This window comes from Homalodisca vitripennis, chromosome 6 (genome assembly GCF_021130785.1).
Source record: "Homalodisca vitripennis isolate AUS2020 chromosome 6, UT_GWSS_2.1, whole genome shotgun sequence".
NCBI classification, from domain to species: Eukaryota; Metazoa; Arthropoda; class Insecta; order Hemiptera; family Cicadellidae; genus Homalodisca; species Homalodisca vitripennis.
In genome coordinates, this window is record NC_060212.1 from 165345304 (window position 1) to 165365527 (window position 20224).

General features: G+C 31.0%; 1 protein-coding gene and 1 long non-coding RNA gene across 3 annotated transcripts in view; both read left to right on the forward strand.

Moving 5' to 3' along the window:
• Positions 1 to 2460: 2460 nt before the first annotated feature.
• LOC124365114 (putative dipeptidase TSTA_079200) overlaps positions 2461 to 20224 on the forward strand; it is an 81429-nt gene continuing 63665 nt past the window's right edge. For both annotated transcript variants that reach the window (XM_046821059.1, XM_046821058.1), the window contains exon 1: positions 2461 to 2549. In XM_046821059.1, the coding sequence (XP_046677015.1) occupies positions 2476 to 2549 (74 nt within the window). In that variant the 5' untranslated portion in view covers positions 2461 to 2475. The remainder of the gene's footprint in view (positions 2550 to 20224) is intronic.
• LOC124365115 lies at positions 12608 to 13944 on the forward strand. The gene is made up of 3 exons (XR_006922702.1): positions 12608 to 12718; positions 12750 to 12751; positions 13834 to 13944. It is a non-coding gene; the product is annotated as an uncharacterized LOC124365115 (long non-coding RNA).

Consider the following 20224-nt stretch of genomic DNA (forward strand, 5'->3'; position numbering starts at 1 on the left):
AATAACACAATACTTAGTAAAACAAAACTTTTAAACGGGGTTGTATAGAGCTCTAAAGTATTATTGAGTTAAATTCAATGTATATAATTTTTAAAGAAATGTACATATTTATATAAGGTATATAAATCAATTTAAGATTTAAACTTTACCAGAAACGGCGTAGAAGGAAATCTCATTTTAACGCTAAGGTTGAAATCATATTCAAACAAGGTTAACAGTTTTGTTTATTTTGTAGTAGAAAAACATCAAGATTTAAAGATACATGGGTTTATTTATTTTTGTTTTTAAATTACGCAACTATTTTAGATGGGCATGCACTCAATGCCATTTAAAATGGCTGTGATACCTGTTATAGCAGCCTTACTATTGCCTAACTGTTACAAAAGGAATTAAGTGTTTGTAATAAGTAATTAAAGTGTAATTTTAGAGTTAACATTTTACAGCGTATTTTAAACTATGAAATATATATTATTTGTCAAAAATTCTCCCTTGCTCGACACAGGAAGTGAACAACGATAACCAGCTTGGGGTGACAAATGAGGAGAACTCGTTACGCAGCAGCAGCAGAACATTGCTCTCTGCAATCTCTTACCTCACAGCGTCAATACGCAGCCTCTAGTGCGGGTGCTATTATATGTATCTGCGATATAAAAGAGCTTTAGTTCTATGTATATTACAATTTAACGACAATGGAAACGTTTCACACAGATTGCTATACAATTATGAAATATAAAAATATATTAAATAAATAATTGTTTCTGTAGAATCTTTTCAATGAAACTATTTAATCAGATACTCACAAAATTGTTCAATTACAAACAGGTTTAAGAAGATATCAGGATTTCAGACATTTTAGTTTTACATTTCAAAAGTAGAACACTACGGTTTCAAGGATTCTAATGTACCCTTTTTCTTATTTGTGAAATGAATATATGTATGAAGTTAAATATGTATAAAAATACTAAACATTCAAAAATGTGGCAATGAACTTGCTAAACAAAAAATTATTGTTGGCCACATATTTATTTATTGATTTGACGTGTGGAAAAATCATGCATACACATAACAGGCATAAAAAGAGTGTAAAATACAAACCAGTAGGAATGAACCCAAGCGAAGTCACTGGGCACTGGGATATATATATATATATATATATATATATATATATATATATATATATATATATATATAGGAAGACCACTATTACGCATAACACTGCTTTCTTATGGTCTACTCATATCTCATAGGATGATATGGGGGATCTTGAATAATTCTGATAACTCTGTGGCTATTGTAACTATTGAAGCACAAACTTTGTGAATTCCTATATTTAATTTCTTGCTTGTTTATAATAGCACAATGCAATTAAATCTTGAGGTAATGATACAAAAGTTTATTCCATCTTAGTTTAAAATGTCCTTGTAATAGTAAAAATACGTTACAATTTACACTTCGGCATCAGTTTTGGGTTAGAGAGGATATATATTGTTTGAGAATTGCTTTTTCAATATTGTATGTGGTTATTTGTTTTATAAAATAGATGGTAATAACACAAATTATGGTGTAACAATGAATATTACAGCTATACAAATGAACACATGCCGAGAGTTACTTACTACGCTAGCCACGAAAATATAAAATAGGAAATACAAAAAGGATTTCATGAAATCATTTTTGTACAGCAACATTTCAAAATTATTGTCACGACCATTAGAATCAGTTCAAGGACAAAAGAGTTTAAAATCTATAACACATCCTTCGTTAAATATGGACACTTGAACTAACTACTTTGAAGGAATAATTTTAGATTATGTAGACCTTGACACCATATTTTTAGTAAATTATTTCACGTGATTAAGTTAAATTTGTGAATAAACAAAAGGTACAACATTTACATGAAGGTACTAATTAAATTTTGGGTCTTCACGTACATAGTTGTTTTATAGAGTGGCATGTGTAGAAGTTACGTATTTGAATACTATATCTATTCAACTATCTCAAAATATTTCCACAAAAAATGTAAAATATTGGGTGCATTTCTGTAAAACTTAATCGATTCTGTTCTTGGTATTGGATAATAATTATAATTATTTATATGGTGGAAAGTAAACTTGATCATTTGCTTGATATCGAACGTAAAAATTGCCATCCAATATGATAAAAAACACTCATTTGCTTTTTAAATAACCATGAATGTTCAATTCGGAGTTAAAGTTAATAAAATCATAAAATTAGGTCGGCACGTAATGAGAATAGAGTTCGCAGGCCGTCATTTGAATAGCGGTTTATTAAAATAGAAATAAACACACAATTGTGGACATTGCGGTAAAAAACAAGAGAGGTGAATTAATAAAATGAAAGACAAACAGAGGGTTAACAGGTGGTGTGGGTGGATGGGGGTGGTCGGAGGTTGGTCGGTTTTCCGCCAGAGTGCAGGGGACTCACCAGTTACCCCGCGTGTGGCGAAGGTGGTACATGCGTCTTCATGGATCTCCGACACCCCTAGGATACATTTTTATAATTCGAAGGGAAATTTTTCTATTTTTAAGGTAGGCCTAGCTCTTTCTTAACTTCACATTCATCCCGTATACGAAGTATTATATTTCAAAGGGTTTTTAACTTGTTTCGTTTAAATAAAAATTTTTCTGTTTGAAAGGTATTTTTATTGAATGTTATGTAAAACTGGTTCAACTGTCATGATTTGAAAACTATATTGAGTACTATTTAAAAATTTCAGGATACATTTTGATAAATAATTTAGTAGGGAATTTTAAGGCAACTAAAATTTTTGTCGACCATAAAATTATATATTGTAAAAGGAAAAATTGTATACAATGATAGAAGCTAACTATTTATATCGATATTAAAAAACTATTTGTTTCTCTAGTAACTGTTAATTTTACATGCTGTAAAATAAAAATGTGATACAATCTATTGGTTACAGTAAACATTTTAAAATCTATTTCCGGATATTAAGTCTTATTAATTAATTGATGAAACAAATCTTATAATGATGGATACTTAGAAAAATATAAAAAGCCCGTTCTGTTTGACAAGAATGACGGTAAATACTTCGTACGAATATTTAGATATTTAGTAGCAAAAGTAAAACTTTAGGTAAATTCATACGATGGTTTTGTTACGTCACGTAATTAAATAACAAACGCAATTACGAGGACAGAATTTTCGGATTATGTCTTTGCCTAGTTAAACATTTGCGAGGAAATAAGAACATGATTATTGAGATAGGTTTAAGATAAACCTCATTGCTTCGTTACAAATTTAATTTTGATTTGAGAGAACCCAGTCGTCTCGAACTATAATCTTTTACTTGAAATGCGGTATCATAGTCAAAATTATAAGAGTAAATTTACAGGTAATTAATTTATTATAAGAAGGGAAAGTTTGTTCTATAATAAAAAACGAAACAATAATAATAATAATAATAATAACACAAAATAATTATTTCGTGTTAATTCTTGATAGGAATATTTTAATATTATTATAAGACTCGTAAATAAAAGTAAGTAAAACAAAATCGTTTAATTCGAAATGATAAGTTGACAGAAAACTGCAACTCTTCGTTAAGTAGTCAGTAAATCGTAGTTTTTAGTACTTGAAAGTCCATAAAAGAAAACTATAGAAAGGCAATTTAGAAATAAAAATTATTCCAAACACTTACAGATAATCCTACGTAATTTGTGAATAAAGACAAAAATTTGGTATCACCATTGACACACAACCAATACGGCAACACATGTAGTCTTACCTCCTGCAACGTGCTACGAGTAGCTTTCATAATACTGCTTTTATAAAATTGATATATAACGCAAAAAACTGTTAAAACAGAAAAAAATTATTGTTATAACTAATTACTAGTTGATATAAATTTGAAGAAAACTAAACAATGTAGAATAATAATACTGTAGAAAGATTTCAACTTGGCATTACTTGGTTTTTATGTTCTCTAGTGTCAATTGATATAGCTTAACCATTTTTTTATTCTACTGTGTTTATAAAAAAGTAGTTACTTGGATGCACTCTGAATAATGACGTAAATAAAAAGTATACGAATGTAAAATATAAATCTTATTAAAGTTTATGGATTCCACAATCATTCCTTAGAAGCGTTGCACTCAAATTGACATTTTAGTACTTTTACCAAGTTTTTAGTAAAATTATGTAAAGCTAATAATTTTAACAGAAATTGTCAAAAAATCTATCAGAAATATTTTTATAACTTCTTCTTTTAATTAATTGACTCAATGGCTCAGACCTACTGTGGGTGCCAAGTGTACTCATTAACCAATGCCAATTAAAACAGTACCAAGTTTCTTGCGGATCCATACAATGACTCATAATATTCTGAAGTGGTTTTAAATTCTTTAACCTTCATCAGTTATTCAGGTTTAGCTATAATCTACGGTGTTACCGCCTGAAATGACCTAGCTTATAACCATAATTAAAACCATGTAGCCTGTTACAGGACTACTAGTTAATTTAATATGATGAACAAAGAATTAAGGTTAAATTAAGATGTCTATCTAAGATAGTCTTATATAGCAAGCAATTTATCTATTAATCAAGTATTTGCGTAAGATAAAAACTGAATTCAAGGTATGGACGAATATGAAATAGATTAAGTACAGAATGAGTGCGGTGCCCTGTCTAGTGTTGATAACATTTGACCTTCAGTTTGGTGTGACATTTGAACAAATAAGGTATTGAAGTGACTCTAAATGTTTTTCTTGGCCGAATTCATTGTCACCTACTAGTCAATGTGGTTACGTGAGGGTCAGAGAAGGGGCTCGAAAAATCTTGTGCCTGTCTGTCTGCACGATATCTCGAGGAAAGACTTGTCTATAAAGCTTGAAAATTGTATGACACTTCAATTGTATACGATAGTCAACATAAAGTCCGATGATTTTACATGCCACTCCATTGAATTTGTCTAAGCGTTAGTTTTTTAAGAACACATTGAGTTGTATTTCAATATTATTGGTAACCATGACTACAAGGAAACAGTTTTAGAAAACATGTATTCATAAATAACTGTAAGCAAACATATGACATTTTAATATTTGCAGCCTTACTATCAGAAAGAAATGCTCCATAGACTTGTTACGCGTCGTGTGATATGGAAAACTCATATATTAAATCCTTACTAGAAATGTCCCTTTCGAATGGGAACGGTAAACATACGTTTAAAAATAATAGATGTTTGCTGTCTTGTTGATTAAGTTAGTTTCTCGAACCCCCCAAACACATGACATACATTACACGTTTACTGTGTTACGTCGTTAGCGCCAGACTAGAACTATATTTAAGTTGACTTGCCGATAGAGACGAGGAACAGTGGACACGAACTATGCCAGAGCACAGAGCGGAGGCGTGAATAATACAAGCGGTGTCACTGACTGACGCTGGCTCTTGTCCAGTCCTGCAAATATCGGTTTATGTATTCTGACCGCACCGCTCCCGAACTTTTCCTACACAAACTTTCTGACGGATGAAGATTGATGCGGGGAACTTTCTTTGCACAACTCTACTGAACTGACATTTCCCTCAGTGGTTGACTGTTTCCGGATTTGTTGACTCGTTTCATCACTGGATCTGTCCATCTGTCTCGCTTAGTGGAATAAAACAGTATTTTGAATTATCTAATCAAAAAACGGATTGACGAAAAATTTTTACTTACTAGGTAAAACGTATACAATTTCATGTTCAATACTGTTGTGTGAACATTCTTTACGACGGAGAAAGGACAAAACATGAAAATAAAATAGGAAAAATTACGAGAACGAATAAAGTGTCGTGCAACAGGCATTACTTAAGTTACAATCAAAATATAATTTTCCTAGATCAAACCATTCTCAATGCTATGATACATGCGTATGTTGTATGTTGAACTATCATATGTTTGTCTTCAATTTACCTACCATTAATTTATTCAGATATTTTATAGTTACCATCAAGGTTACCAATGAGAGCTACATTATATGTTCGCTATCGCTCAGTAAACTCCAATAGTGACATTGAATACTCGTATCATTGAACTCGATTATGCATCCATAAAAATGCAAGCTAATGCAAAATTCAAGTCTATAGGTCAGTTCTTACATAATGAAAAATTAATTAAGCGTGAATAAGGTACAACTACCCTACATTTCTGTTACATATATATATATATATATATATATTATATATATATATATATATATATATATATGATTAACAAGGAAACTATCAGCCATGGAAAGTGGGTCTGAGCCGAATACTCAATTAAATAGTGCTCTGCAGATCCACTTAAACTTTTTTCAATTCAGATTGAAGTAAATTATATATTTTTAGTTTTATCCTACACTATAATGACACTTTGGATCCTCAATATTTATCCAGTTAATTTAGAAATAATAATGTTTTGTTAAACTAGCATTGTGAAAATATTTAAATGAAATTTTTTTAGTACCTTGTAAAAATAACGAATTTATTTAATTTTTTGCATTCATGTTTGTTAGTTCCAATATTTCTGCTTACTGCATTTAAATACTAATCCTAACTAAAGTAGTGATTATTGAATTTAATTCTTGATTATTAAAGTTAGCTCTTGATTGTTGAATCTGGTTTGTGATTATATAATACAATAATAAAATTATATATATATATAATATATATATATATATATATATATATAATATATATATGAATATATGTGTGTGTGTTATTGTTATTCGCAGCATATCTTGAAAACAAATTAACCTCTGAATTGAAACTATGACAGAAGATTCATATCTATCTATATACGTAACATTTAGTTTGATAGTATTGCACATCGCTTCATGGGATTTGGCTGAACATTAGCGAAGTGTGAATTGTTCGCAGGATATCTCGGTATCGAATTGAGCTAAAGCTTTTACGTTTTGGATATTTTAATACCATTTAAAAAGCTGGCAAAAGAGCTAATTAGATGATATATTGTCTGTCTTCTGCAGTTTCTTGAGAATGAATTAAACTATAGACCTTAGACTCTAAAAGAAAGTTGATTTCCACATAGGGCACATCACGTTGAATTATAGTCGCTAAGACGGTGAGATATCCTTAGCAGTTTACTGGGATAACTTGTAGATCAAGGATAGACAAAATCTCACATACATGGCATAACCAACTTAATAATAATCGCCTCTGAAGATTTATGAGTTGCAACTCTTACTAGGATAAGAATTGAGTTTCATTAGAGTTTTCCCTCAACCATCTTGCTGTACTAGATGGTTAGGATTATAATTTTTTTCTCAATGTGAAATTCCATATCGAATTCAAAAATTTTGTGGTGTCTTATCTCTATTAGTAAAAAAAAAAAAAAATGCCTAGAGTAAAAAGGTTTTTAATTTATTTTTAATTGGAAAATATATTCAAATAAGGGTGATCCATAAGAAACAACAACAGTGTGAGCAATATTGTTAAATAACGGTAGTTTTTAAAGTTTTATGTGACATTTTTTTAAATATTGAATCAAAACGAGGAAAAGTTTCCCATTTAAAGTTTGTTTTGTAGATCACAAAGGTGATCCATTTAAAAAGTCGTCCTATATAATAGAAATTACCATTTTCCTCACATCCAGTTTGGTGGAGACCAACGTCTCACTACGATGAAGGCTTGATACGATATTACATTTCAATGTACCTAATTCACATTACATCGCACAACATATTGTGCACAGATATACCGGTCTTTCTAGATCCTTAAATTATTAGTTTTACGAACGCTCAGTTTACAACATTTAAAAACTGTACCAACATTATACTGAAAACATTATATGCAAGTTACAATGTCATGCAATGGTAGTCGTTAGACTACATATTAACAATATACAATATAACACTTAAAATTAGATTACAAGTGAACATTAAAGCAAATAGTTCATAATAATACCCATTACAAGAACACGAAAGATGAATTATGGAAATAGATTGATAAGGCATGCAATTCTATTAGTGTGATGATTCTAATAAAGTATTTATCGATGTGTATAATCGTGTTACTAATAATTAAAAGTGTTCAGAAAATTAGATTGAAAAGTTTTACGAATATAACATAATTGAGTTTAGTGGGATTGCAACATGCAATTTCAACAATGTATTAAGAGTTAAATTGAACTGACAACCACTAATTGCCTTATTGATTGGAGCGATCAATTAACTGTTAGTGCAAGCTGCGCCTCTGAGCTTATCAGGACCGCAAGCGCCACTTTGAGCCCTCGGCAACCCTGAATATATTAACTGGATATTAGTAGCGGGATGTGAACCGCTCTTGGCTTCGCTTTCATTTCTGAGTACGAGCACTTCCTCCGCATATCAATAAATTAATGTCCTTCTCTTTAAACGTTTTTCCGTGAAAATTGGCCCAATGGGTTAAAACTATTGCTAAACCCTGAGAAGAAGGATAATTTAATCATATAATTGTTCACATAAAACAAACAGGTTTGTTTAGGTAATATAAATAATTCAAACAGTATGAATGTTTTGAAATTAGAAACTCGACTGAAAAAATTGGTTTTTATTGGGAACTTATCGCGGCTACAAATAAAATTAACGCTCTTGAGCTTGGTATGATAGGAACAGTGTGTAGTGCAGACTCAGTAGCAGAACCAAATCCTTTTAAGACATAACTTTTACACAGTCAGAAAAATATTAATAAAAAATTTTACGTTAAATGAAGAATTAATCTATTAATTTTATGAATTTCTTAACCAGGTTCAAAGGAAACGGGTGAAAATAAAGATTCATTGAAGAATATTCACACTGCATAGTCAAGTAAACTATAGTATAAGTAAATCAAATTTCAATTACTATTCAAAGAAACATACTATTTTATAATAAAAAAAAGTAATTCCATTAGGACTTTTTCATATAGATTTTGCAGAGAATTGACATCATCATTTCCAACAGTTTCAAAACGTCTTAATTAATTTCAAAGACCAATAATCGTCCACGAAATCATAAGCATTTTGTCTTATTAGCATTATAATAGGGATTGTCTTAAAAGTAATACATCTAAAATGCAATTCTAAAAGCAATAAAAAGTATAAAAAGTCACGTGAGTATCTATTGAAATAGGAGTATGCTAATTATATGTTTTGAATACTTTATTTTTGGCTGTTGTTAGAAAGTATTTTTTAAACAATAGAAAATCAAACATCAATGCAAGATATCAAACATTAATTAAAGTGTGTCTCAAAAACCCGAGAAGAAGAGTAATGGTTACATCAATCAACGTAATCGCAGATCAGGTCAGACTTTAAGCGATCAATTAAATATATTAGAGCTGGAGCAACTCTCAGCTTATCGGGTTCACAAGCGCTACATTGAGATGGTGATCCTAATTACATTGATAAACCATAACAAGCAAAAAGATAAGGACAATGAGGATTACAAGCAATTTTACCCCCCCCCCCCACACAACACCATTATAACTGAAGCGATTGAAAGTAAAACATTTAATAAATTAAAATGGAAAATATATAAAATTTAATTAAAATATTTATTATATTAGTGAAATAATATATATATTGTGGGATAAGATACCTTGCAATATATCTTTTGAAATATATATTGTATTCAACACGATTTATTCAGCTAAATATTTGCCTTTATTAGTTACGTTTATAATGGACATTGTTGAGTAAGTCATAGATGTAGGCCTAAGCCTGAAATATATATTGTATTCAACACGATTTATCCAGCAAAATATTTGCCTTTATTAGTTACGTTTATAATGGACATTGTTGAGTAAGTCATAGATGTAGGCCTAAGCCTGAAATATATATTGTATTCAACACGATTTATCCAGCAAAATATTTGCCTTTATTAGTTACGTTTATAATGGACATTGTTGAGTAAGTCATAGATGTAGGCCTAAGCCTGAAATATATATTTTATTCAACACGATTTATTCAGCTAAATATTTGCCTTTATTAGTTACGTTTATAATGGACATTGTTGAGTAAGTCATAGATGTAGGCCTAAGCCTGAAATCTGATTATACTTTTCAGTTATATGATTTACTTTGGTATAAAGTATACATAGTATATACACTGTATACTAATAGCATACAATACACTATAGTGTTATTACCTTTTTTTATTCTATGGACAAATATTTTAATCGATTTTAATGGAAATAAAAATGAACCTAAGATTTTATATTTTATTTCTGAGTATCTAGATTAATTCAAAGGAAACGTGTTGATGTTGGAGCGGTGATTGCTCTGAAGATGAAGATTAAGATTAGTTTCTGAGAAAGAGCGGTTGAATGTAAAATTGACTATTTATTTCTCAGTATGTAAATAATATATTATATAAAATTCAAGACAGCTTAATGGAAGAGAGATGAAGATTTGATCTTATTAACAATTATATACGTATTCTTTCCTTTTGATATCTTTCATGAGATATTTTCAGTTTTGAATTTAATGATTATGATTTCAGGAATGAAAATAATAATCTCATTATTATGATCAACTTATACTTTCTTAAGTAACAGTTAATAAAAATTGTATTCTTTATATCTAGCTAGCTGAATAAACGTGATTTGCTAAGGGATAAAACAAACTTGTTTTACACAATAAAAAAAAAGAAAAACCTGAAATCTTTCTTAAACATTTACTATATTGCAGACTCGTGTTTTGTTACCAAGCCATATTCTGTGTACAATTTTAATAAACCCTAATCTAAATAAGTACATTTTCTCTTATACAAATTTAAACGTATGTTAAAGTTTCAATGAATTAGTTATAATTTATGATTTTTTTGTCTATTTAAAAATTAATTTTAAAAATAGGTTTGTGTTATTATTTAAATTTATATTTAAACTTTTTCAGGTTGTTTATTTTGTGCCATCTATTAATATTGTTGGATACCGTAATAAATGTGTTAGTAATTATGTTGTATGACACTCGACTGTCAGTAATATTTACTTGAGGGCTAACTATATACAGCTGGCCGTGCGAAAAAAACGGGCTCCTCAAATGGGTCCTTGAGCTTTATTCACTTTACCGCAGCCAGTGAGTACTGCAGCCTCTATTATAATTCGGTGCAAAGTTTCTTACGCAAATGCGTATTTTACTATGGACGATGATTCTAGGAACATAGAAATCTTACAAAAGTCATCTCCCATAATTAACATGTCGATACGTATGTTATAGGCATCCCTGTTCAAAGCTTGAAATCCTTCCTTATGGGCCATAGTGCTTTCGTTTTAGACACTCATTCTGGAAAAACTTAGCAGTTGAATTGTTTTTAAATGACGCAAGTTGGAATTTCACTGGTGTTTCATAAATACCGAATGCACAGTTTTCTCCTTTTCAAACGTGTTTGTTATTCCAGATGATGTGACCGGAACACTTCAGTATTTTCTTTCTCTTGCGAGAAATTAATTAACTAAACATGGATAGTAACTTTCTCAAAAACTAATTGTGATAATTAATGCTTTTTCAGGTTAAAGTATACTCTTATGTTAACGCAGAAATAAACTTTTATCCTTAGATATCAGGGTCAAATAGTGATGGGAGGTTTTGCTTCAATAAATATTATTTGGATTATATGAATATATATATATATATATATAAATATATATTATATATATATTAGGGTGGTCGAAAAAACCTTTTTTGGAGTAATCAAATTCTAATAGCGCAAAAAACTTGCGCATAGACGTCATTATTAAGGAAAAAATATAAAATAAAATCATTTTCAAAATTTGAAATCGCGCAGAGGGCTTAAAGTTACGAAAAAAATAAAAATTTTGGCAATTTTCGAAATCGCAAAAAAATCTTATTTTTTATTTTTTTTCGTTTTAATAGTTAAAAAGGGTCTTATAGAATAGCCTCAATGAATATAAATAAAATTTGTACTAATTCCCGTTAAAGTGAAATCGCGCAAAATGCCTATAGATGCGGGGGTTTTCGTAAAAAATCGATCTTCCATGATTATGATAATTTTTGCGATTTTCAATATTTAACGTGTGTTTACATAACATATTATATTTAGGTTTGTATTAAGACTCTTGCAAGTGATAATCAAATAAATTTATTAGCCAATCACATCATATTACATCATATTATACATTATGCATGTTATTGTGATAGGCAAAAGGTAATTTAGATGGAAACTCCTTTGAATTGTGACTTGAAATCAAATGTGGGCATCAGCTGTCTTGATTTTAAGGTAGCTCTAATATATCCATCTCGATTTTCTTGCCCGCACACTTTTTCTGCTGATTCTGTAACCAGTTTTACACACCTCTCAACTGCCTGGGTGTGGCATGGGAACTTGAGGTAGTTAAACTCCGGTAAGGCCTTTTCTTTGAATAAAGAAGCAATATGTTCAGTTGACATCTTAGACAGAAGTGGCGGTGGTGTTAACTTACAGGTAGACCAATCAATTAGTTCGGTATAGTTGTTTGCACTAAAATTGATTGAAGGTATGATGAAGTCTCTAACGAATCCTTCGGCTAATGGCTCATTTTTGGATTTTAGGATCCTCCTGTATCCGAGTTCTCTAATGTTTGGGTTCTTATCCATTATCATAGCCAACATGATATTTTCAGGGTGACAGAAGAATGCATTCCTTTGAATCACTGGATCAATGATATTCTTGATACTTTCTGGCAGATATCTGGTTGATTTGACTACCTTCAAAATATGCTTCGGTCCATCTTTCACAGTCCAGTTTTTCTTTATATCAAACCACACAGGCGTATATGTCTTCACTATGTAATTTGCAAGAGTCTGTAACTAAATTGTTGGACTAGTTTGGGAGACATACAATCTTAAAACCCGGTTAGCACAGGTAAGCCAACGAGAGTGACTGATGGGTCCAGGATCCTTAGCAGCCAAGTCTGGATTACAGATTCCTGTGTTGAATGCTCTTACAATGTCTAAGAGGTACTTCTGATCTTTACTCAGATTGGATTTAGTAATATCAATTACTTCTGATTGTATCGGCTCAAAATCTACAACAGGAAGTTTCTCACAGCCAGGGAGTTGTTTTCCGATTGGACCACTGAATGAAGCTGGCCCTGTTGTAGTTCCATCCAAGTGTTCAAATAAATGCCTATATGGCAACTCATTAAAATGTAGCAAACATATAAACCATTGCAACGAACGGCGACACTTAAGTTCTATTTTGTGTATAACACCATTTCTCCATCCAGTGTTTGTGGCTGTTCCATCACATCCGACGGCCTCCACTGCACTCATATCAAATCCCTTACTTTCTAAGTGTTCCCAAATACTGTCTGCAATTCCATTCCCGGTCCCGTTTTTTGGTGTTACATGGCCAATGTATTTACCACCAGGCTCACTTATCACATTGACATGTTCCTCTTTTATAGTCCTCCGGTACATTTTCGATCCAATCTTCTCCTGAGTTATAGTTTTGTCTTTTCTTTTCTTCCGTCGAAATAGATTGCGTTTACTTCTTTCATCTGGTTGTCTTCCGTAATTACTTTTCGAATCTTCTCTTTCTCTCTTCTTATTTTATTTCTGTCTATTACTTTTGCCATGTTTTCATCACATATTATTCCCAAATCGTGCAAGACACCAGTAGCTATTGCTGCGGTGGCTCTGTCCGACACACACCGAACCTGTCACTCATCAAGGGTGTTGTTGTCAACGTTGAACGCATTTGTATAGACGAAGAAGGCAACAAAACCCCTACATCACACTCAACATCTGGTAAATTTTTCTTAATTTTCTTTTTTTCATTACTGCAACCACTTATAGCTCCTTTGCTTGTACTGGGAGTACTAGGCTCAAAAGTAGTTTGCGATTCTTGAGACAACAATTGTGCTCTTCTCTCTTTCTTAATTTAGTTGTTTCTTGTACATCTAAACTACCAATAGCCATAATTCTGGTTGTTCTTTGATCATACATAAATTTCAACTCAATATCTGGAATTCTTCTAGTTTTATCACATTTACAGGCTACACTCAAAGAACAGTGGCCCTTACAGATGACAGTACCACATGTGCAATTCAAAGTTATTTTGCATTTACACGCAGCAATATCAAAAAGTTTGCTTTTTGCATTCTGCATGAAAGCCTCAATTTTGTTCTTGTAAAAATCTTTTTCACAGTCTCGGTTATAGGATTTTTTTAATGCAATATAAGAGTTGTAATATGATTGGATCAATTGGACCACACGAGTGTGTGTGACTGTTGGAATTGTGGCCTTGTTGTAAGTTCCAACTACTTTAGTAGCTACACAATCGGCAATTGCTAAAAATCCTAATTCTTTCTTACTATTAGGGCTACATAACAAAGAACGTTTATACTTCTCATCCAAGCAACAGAGCAGGATGTCCTCGTATGTTGGCAGCGACAATCCACTTAGTTCTTTGGGCACACCGATGATAGGGCACGCAATAGTCTGTCTTGTGACACGGGGAGCGTTTGGACATGCCATTTCAAAATTACAACATAAAAACACTTTATCACAATGTTCATCACATCACTGTTTGATTGCACTAACAACGTAAGCACTAGCAGTAACGCGGATGATTTGCAACTGACCGCCCGCGTGTCCCGTAGCCTGGGCGAGTCTATCCGTCCAAGCGGAAGGGGAGTATATTTTGAGGAGAGCTAACTAGTACCTTACTTTCGGCCTTTTGCGCGAATACAGTTTAGGATTATCTGTTCGGAAAGTATGTTTTCCGTGTTGGGAGAACAATTTTGAATGGTTTTCAGTCTATTAAAATATTAACTTATAATTTTTAGATTGAGGCATATATTTAAAAATCGTTAAAAATCATGAAAGATCGTTTTTTTACAAAAACGAATCAACTTCAGGCTTTTGCGCGGTTTCAGTTTAAAAGGAATGAGTCTAAATTTTATTTATATTTATTAAGGCCAGTCTTTAAACCCTTTTTTAACTATTACACCCAAAAAAACAAAAAAAAATTTGAATTTTTGCGTGTTTTCGAAAATTGCCAAAATTTCTATTTTTTTCGTAACTTTAAGCCCTCTACGCGATTTCAAATTTTGAAAATGATTTTATTTTATATTTTTTCCTTAATAATGACGTCTATGCGCAAGTTTTTTGCGCTATTAGAATTTGATTACTCCAAAAAAGGTTTTTTCGAGCCACCCTAATATATATATATATATATATATATATATAAAAAGGGTGTCACAAACTTCTGTGGGTGATAGTAACCATCATATCAAACAAAAAATTGTACAAAAACATAGATCGAGAAATGTCTCGTTTAGCCGCTGTCCTCTATTTTTTATATTTTTGTTAACAAATAAAAAATGAAAAAAATTGTGTTATTTTCTTTAATATTAAAAAAAATAGTTATACAAGATTTACTAGACACCGATTACTTGAAAAATTTTATTGACATTCCAACGGTACTTGTCTCAACGAAATTTGGCAATGCATAAGTAAACAAGACTACTTTAAAGGTACGCTTGTACAAGGCGGAAGTAGGAAACATTTTGTCTTTTGATAAGCATTAGCTGTAATGCATAAGTTATAAACATTTTACAAATTACATTTTTAAATTTTTGTAGCAATTCCAATGCTATACTTTTATTCAACGAATCAAAGTTGAGAGGTATTAGTTAGTTGTTGTTCCTGAGTGTGTACAGATGATAAACTATTTTTTTTGTAATACTTATTGTAAAAAATATGTGAAAATGTATGTAGCCCAATTAATAATTTTGCAATCTATATGTAAAAATACATGAATATAAAACATTTAATTTGACAAAGTTTACTGTTATTACGAATATTTGTATAAATAATTAATGTAGCAGTAATGCGCATTTTTGACGCAATTGTATCAGAGAATGATATTAATTTCTTCATATGCATTAAGTACTATCTTTGTGCATAATGTAAAACCAAATTTTCCCTTTAAACCATTTTGTTTGTACCCTAATTAAATTACATAAAAACTTTCCTGCTTTACAGGCAACATATTTGCGGATACGTTTGCGTATGTTATATTGATATCCTATGTTTTACCAGAGTAGACTAACATGTTTAATTAAACACATCCAGTACGCACTCGCTCAGCAGTAGTGGGTTAAATCTGCAGGTGCCACATAAAAGCTGCGTTAGCTAGAGGGGTTCACTGAAGTTAATGAAGATAATTAAGACCACTTATACCGACTGACTGCAGACGTCGTGTGCGCAACCTGCAACAGGCATAATTACAGTAATTCATAATTTAAGTGAACCTTTTACATGTTGTCAGTTACGTGGAAGCTCTTTGCTGAGTGCGGTTGTTAAAAGTACGTTCTATATCAAATGTAACAAAACTATATAAAATGTCAATAAATAAATTGTAATAAATCTTAGAAAAACTATGTGTTCTATTGTTATTAGGTTATTAATTCCTATTTTATGAAAATACTGTATCGTAGTTTTTAATCCATATAAAAGAGCTCCAGTATACTCTAAATATTAAAGAGATATTACGGACTAAAAAATCTCACGAATGTGGAGATATTTAATGAAAAAGAACTATTGGTTGTAAATTAAATTGAATGTTTACCAGCTGATTGTTACAACAGCAATTTTTGAAAAGTATTAGCTGTGATACATTTTACGTATCAACAATTATCTGTTTTTCATAATTTTTTTTCTGCTGTGGATGACTATTGATATTTTATTTTAAGAAGAGAAAAACATACGTTAATATAGCACAACTATGGTAGGAATATTTGATTTGAACGAGAGTATTGAATTAAGCTCCATTCCACGCTTAGTGTAGCGTCTGAGATCTAACACTTATCACAAATTTGACTCTTACAATCTGGAGATCACGTTCGTCAGAATGGATCCACCAAAACCAAATTTTTTAAATTTATAATACTTATATAATACAAGTATATGAAAATTAAGATATTATTTAACATTCAGTATGTCAAGAAATGTATTTGTTTTATGATATTGCATTGCATTCTATTTATTTGTTTAATTACATGGATTACGGAGTTTTGTTACCTATTTTATAAAATGATTGACTTATTTCGATTATTATATTGATTGTTTGACGTTTAACTGTCACATACTATTTTGCGAGTTCAATACGCAATTTTCAGCTGTTTCTTATGAGTAAAATGTATAAATAATAAGTATTGAATATTAAATTAGAGGGGATTTAAATTAAATTTGAAAATTTTCTTATACCGCCAACGTATACTCTGTAGGACAAGTGTATCTATGTGCATTTTCTCGTAGGTTAATCCACCCATTATCTTAAAACCCGTTTGGCACACCAATTCAAGTGTAAAGCACAAGTTAGGAATTTTACTCCATCCTATAACTCTGAGTGGAATTCTAGTGCCGGATGATGCTGTATATGCCTACTTTCATATACAATTATCAAAGGGCTCAATTTTATGACAGAAATGCTTTTACTAAGAATACTATGGATTTATGGTTCCTTCATATGGATCAAGTGTTACTGAAATGGTGGGAGTTGTTCAATCATGTGGTGGAAATATTTGATTTAGTTTTTGGATGGTACTGGCGTCCAAAAAACTGTTCCATAATATTCTGATATGGATATTATATTGGAATATTTTCCCCCATTACTTATCCCTGGAATGTTTCCTGTACCATTAAAATATGTTATGTTCATGACATCCCTATTATTCAGCAGGAAAATGCATGCAAAGCCGCAAGTAAACGCTAATAGGATTTCAATAAGCCAAATGACAGTATTTGTTCATGGAGGTGAATTAATTATATTTCACGGCATTAAAACTACTAATGCACCAGTATTGATCAGTTATTATACACGAGTATTCAGGTATTATTAATAGGTTAGTACCGTTTGAGGATAAAAGTAAAAAAAAATCGGAAACCGGTTCCACCATCAAACAACTAGCAAAATGTTTTTCAATACGGATCAACAAGTGTTTTAATAATATAGTAATTACAATTTTTACACACACATACTTAGCGTAATTGACATAAAATTTCAATAGCTGATATTCACCATTTATAAGAATCTTATGGGAGACAAGTTAGAATACGTTTCTATGGATCAATGGAAATTTTGAATATTTCTGGAACTAGTCAATTATACTACAACATAGTGGGTTTTGAACAAAATGAAATAAGAAAATATATTTGATATCTTAGGAAAAACAGAAATCTTACCGGAACGTGGTTTACAACATCATGGTGATGCTACGGCCATCCCATTTAATTCATTTATAATAAATTTGGTTTATTATTATTTGCATTTACATTTTTGGAGCGGAGAGTAGTTTCAATACTTTTAAATATATACCTTGTTTTATGTTTAAAACGTTTCAAAGAAAGTATAAAATATTTCTAGCCCTAAAAATGAAAGAGCTAAGTTTTATTGATATACTGAAGACCGTTATTTTCTTTCAGTTTAATTGTAGTATACAAACGTACACAGGGCAGTATCATTCATAGATTCAATTCAAGAACCCAAGTATTACTCATCACAGATTTCGCGTTAGTGCTGGTACACACGGCTACGTTGGATACAATAAATTGTGTACCTTATACTATTAAATAAAGCATTCTAAAGAAAAACAGATCTAAAATGTTACTTAATGGACAACTAGGGCATTCCTATCCCTAAATTCATTCCCCTTTGGGAATCACAAAACCAGTCAGTGTTTATAAAAGACGAATAGTTTCAATTAGTAGCCTTTACAGAGAACTATATTTAGAATAAAATAGATTTTGAAATCGACTCCAAAACTGTATACATTAGTTTTATGTGCCACTTGTTAGTTTTGACTTACTACAGTATTCCGGCTTCGAAAAATTTTCAAGCAAACATAGGAATGATTTAAGTTTTAAATATTTAAAAATTCTTAAAATAATCATTCTTGAGTCAGATACGTAGAGGTTTGTAAGAAGAAACACATCAAGTTGTAAAAAACCATACGTGTATTTATGAATTAAACTCTTAATTTAGTCTTTGTTGATAGATTTGTGCGATATCATAAAAATTGACACCGAAAAGCTTACGCTGTAGCTTCAACGTGATAGAATGATAAAGAATGGAGATTTGTTTACCGTACTCTATTTGTAAAACTACAGTAAGTTTTTATTTCCATAGTTATTTTTTCGCCCTTAGCCTAAACAACAGAGATTCATGCGCTATTTGAATACGAAATAAACCCTACGACTTAACATCTCCGGCATATATTCATATTCAGGTTGAAAGTTGTGTAGTAATATAGCGTGTACTTGATATTGTAAGTTAGTTCCCTTCTTGAGGATTACATCCACAACAGTAAAGCTGCAGCTTTAACGTTTAAGCTACCACGCTATACATTTACAGTGTAAATTTATACAGACTAAGGAACAAGTGTGGATACAATTATTTTCTCGGTTTGTAGCTTTCTTAGAGACTTTGAGAAAGAACCACTTTTAATTTCTATGTGGCAACTAAACCCTCTTGCAAATTTTATACCGTTACACAAAGGGTATAAAATATACTTTACCTAAAAATAGAAAAAGTTCACAAAAGGTCACCGATTTATCGGCATAGCAAACTGTGAGAGTTAAAATATTATTATATATATATATATATATATATATATATATATATATATATAATATAATGTTATATATTATAAATTGATGACATTAATTTATATTTTATATTACTTAAATGTAAGCGTAGGTAAATTAAAGCTATATAAAGGAATTAATGACCCAAAATTAATTACATACAGGAAATAATTATTACCTGTAAAAGACGATTATTTTCATTTGTGATTTCATTTCAGTTTTACAGTACAGAATAATAAAAGTTAACTTTCTACAGTAATTTGTCTTTACAAGTTTCTTATGAGCCACATCCCCGATTTGGAATCTTCCCTCCATAGCAGCTCTACCAAATAGAACAGTTTATTATCGCAACCATGCAGAATAAAGTCTAGGCCTGTCTTATTCTTTGTTCACATAATCACAAAATGAGTCAGCTGCTCGCTCCATTAGAGATGCGTGTTTAAGTTCATCAATTATTTTCGTACATTGACAGTCGTTTTCTTACGGAAATTCGTTCCAGGACTCACTTCCATAGAAACTTCGTGGAACCTAATCCCTCTTTTCATAAAGGTCTTACAATACTTCTAAGGTCCAGAAGTGATTTAGCTACGTATATACAACTTCTCTGACACATCAGTAGTTTCTTGTAAGTATTAGTTTACTCTGATCA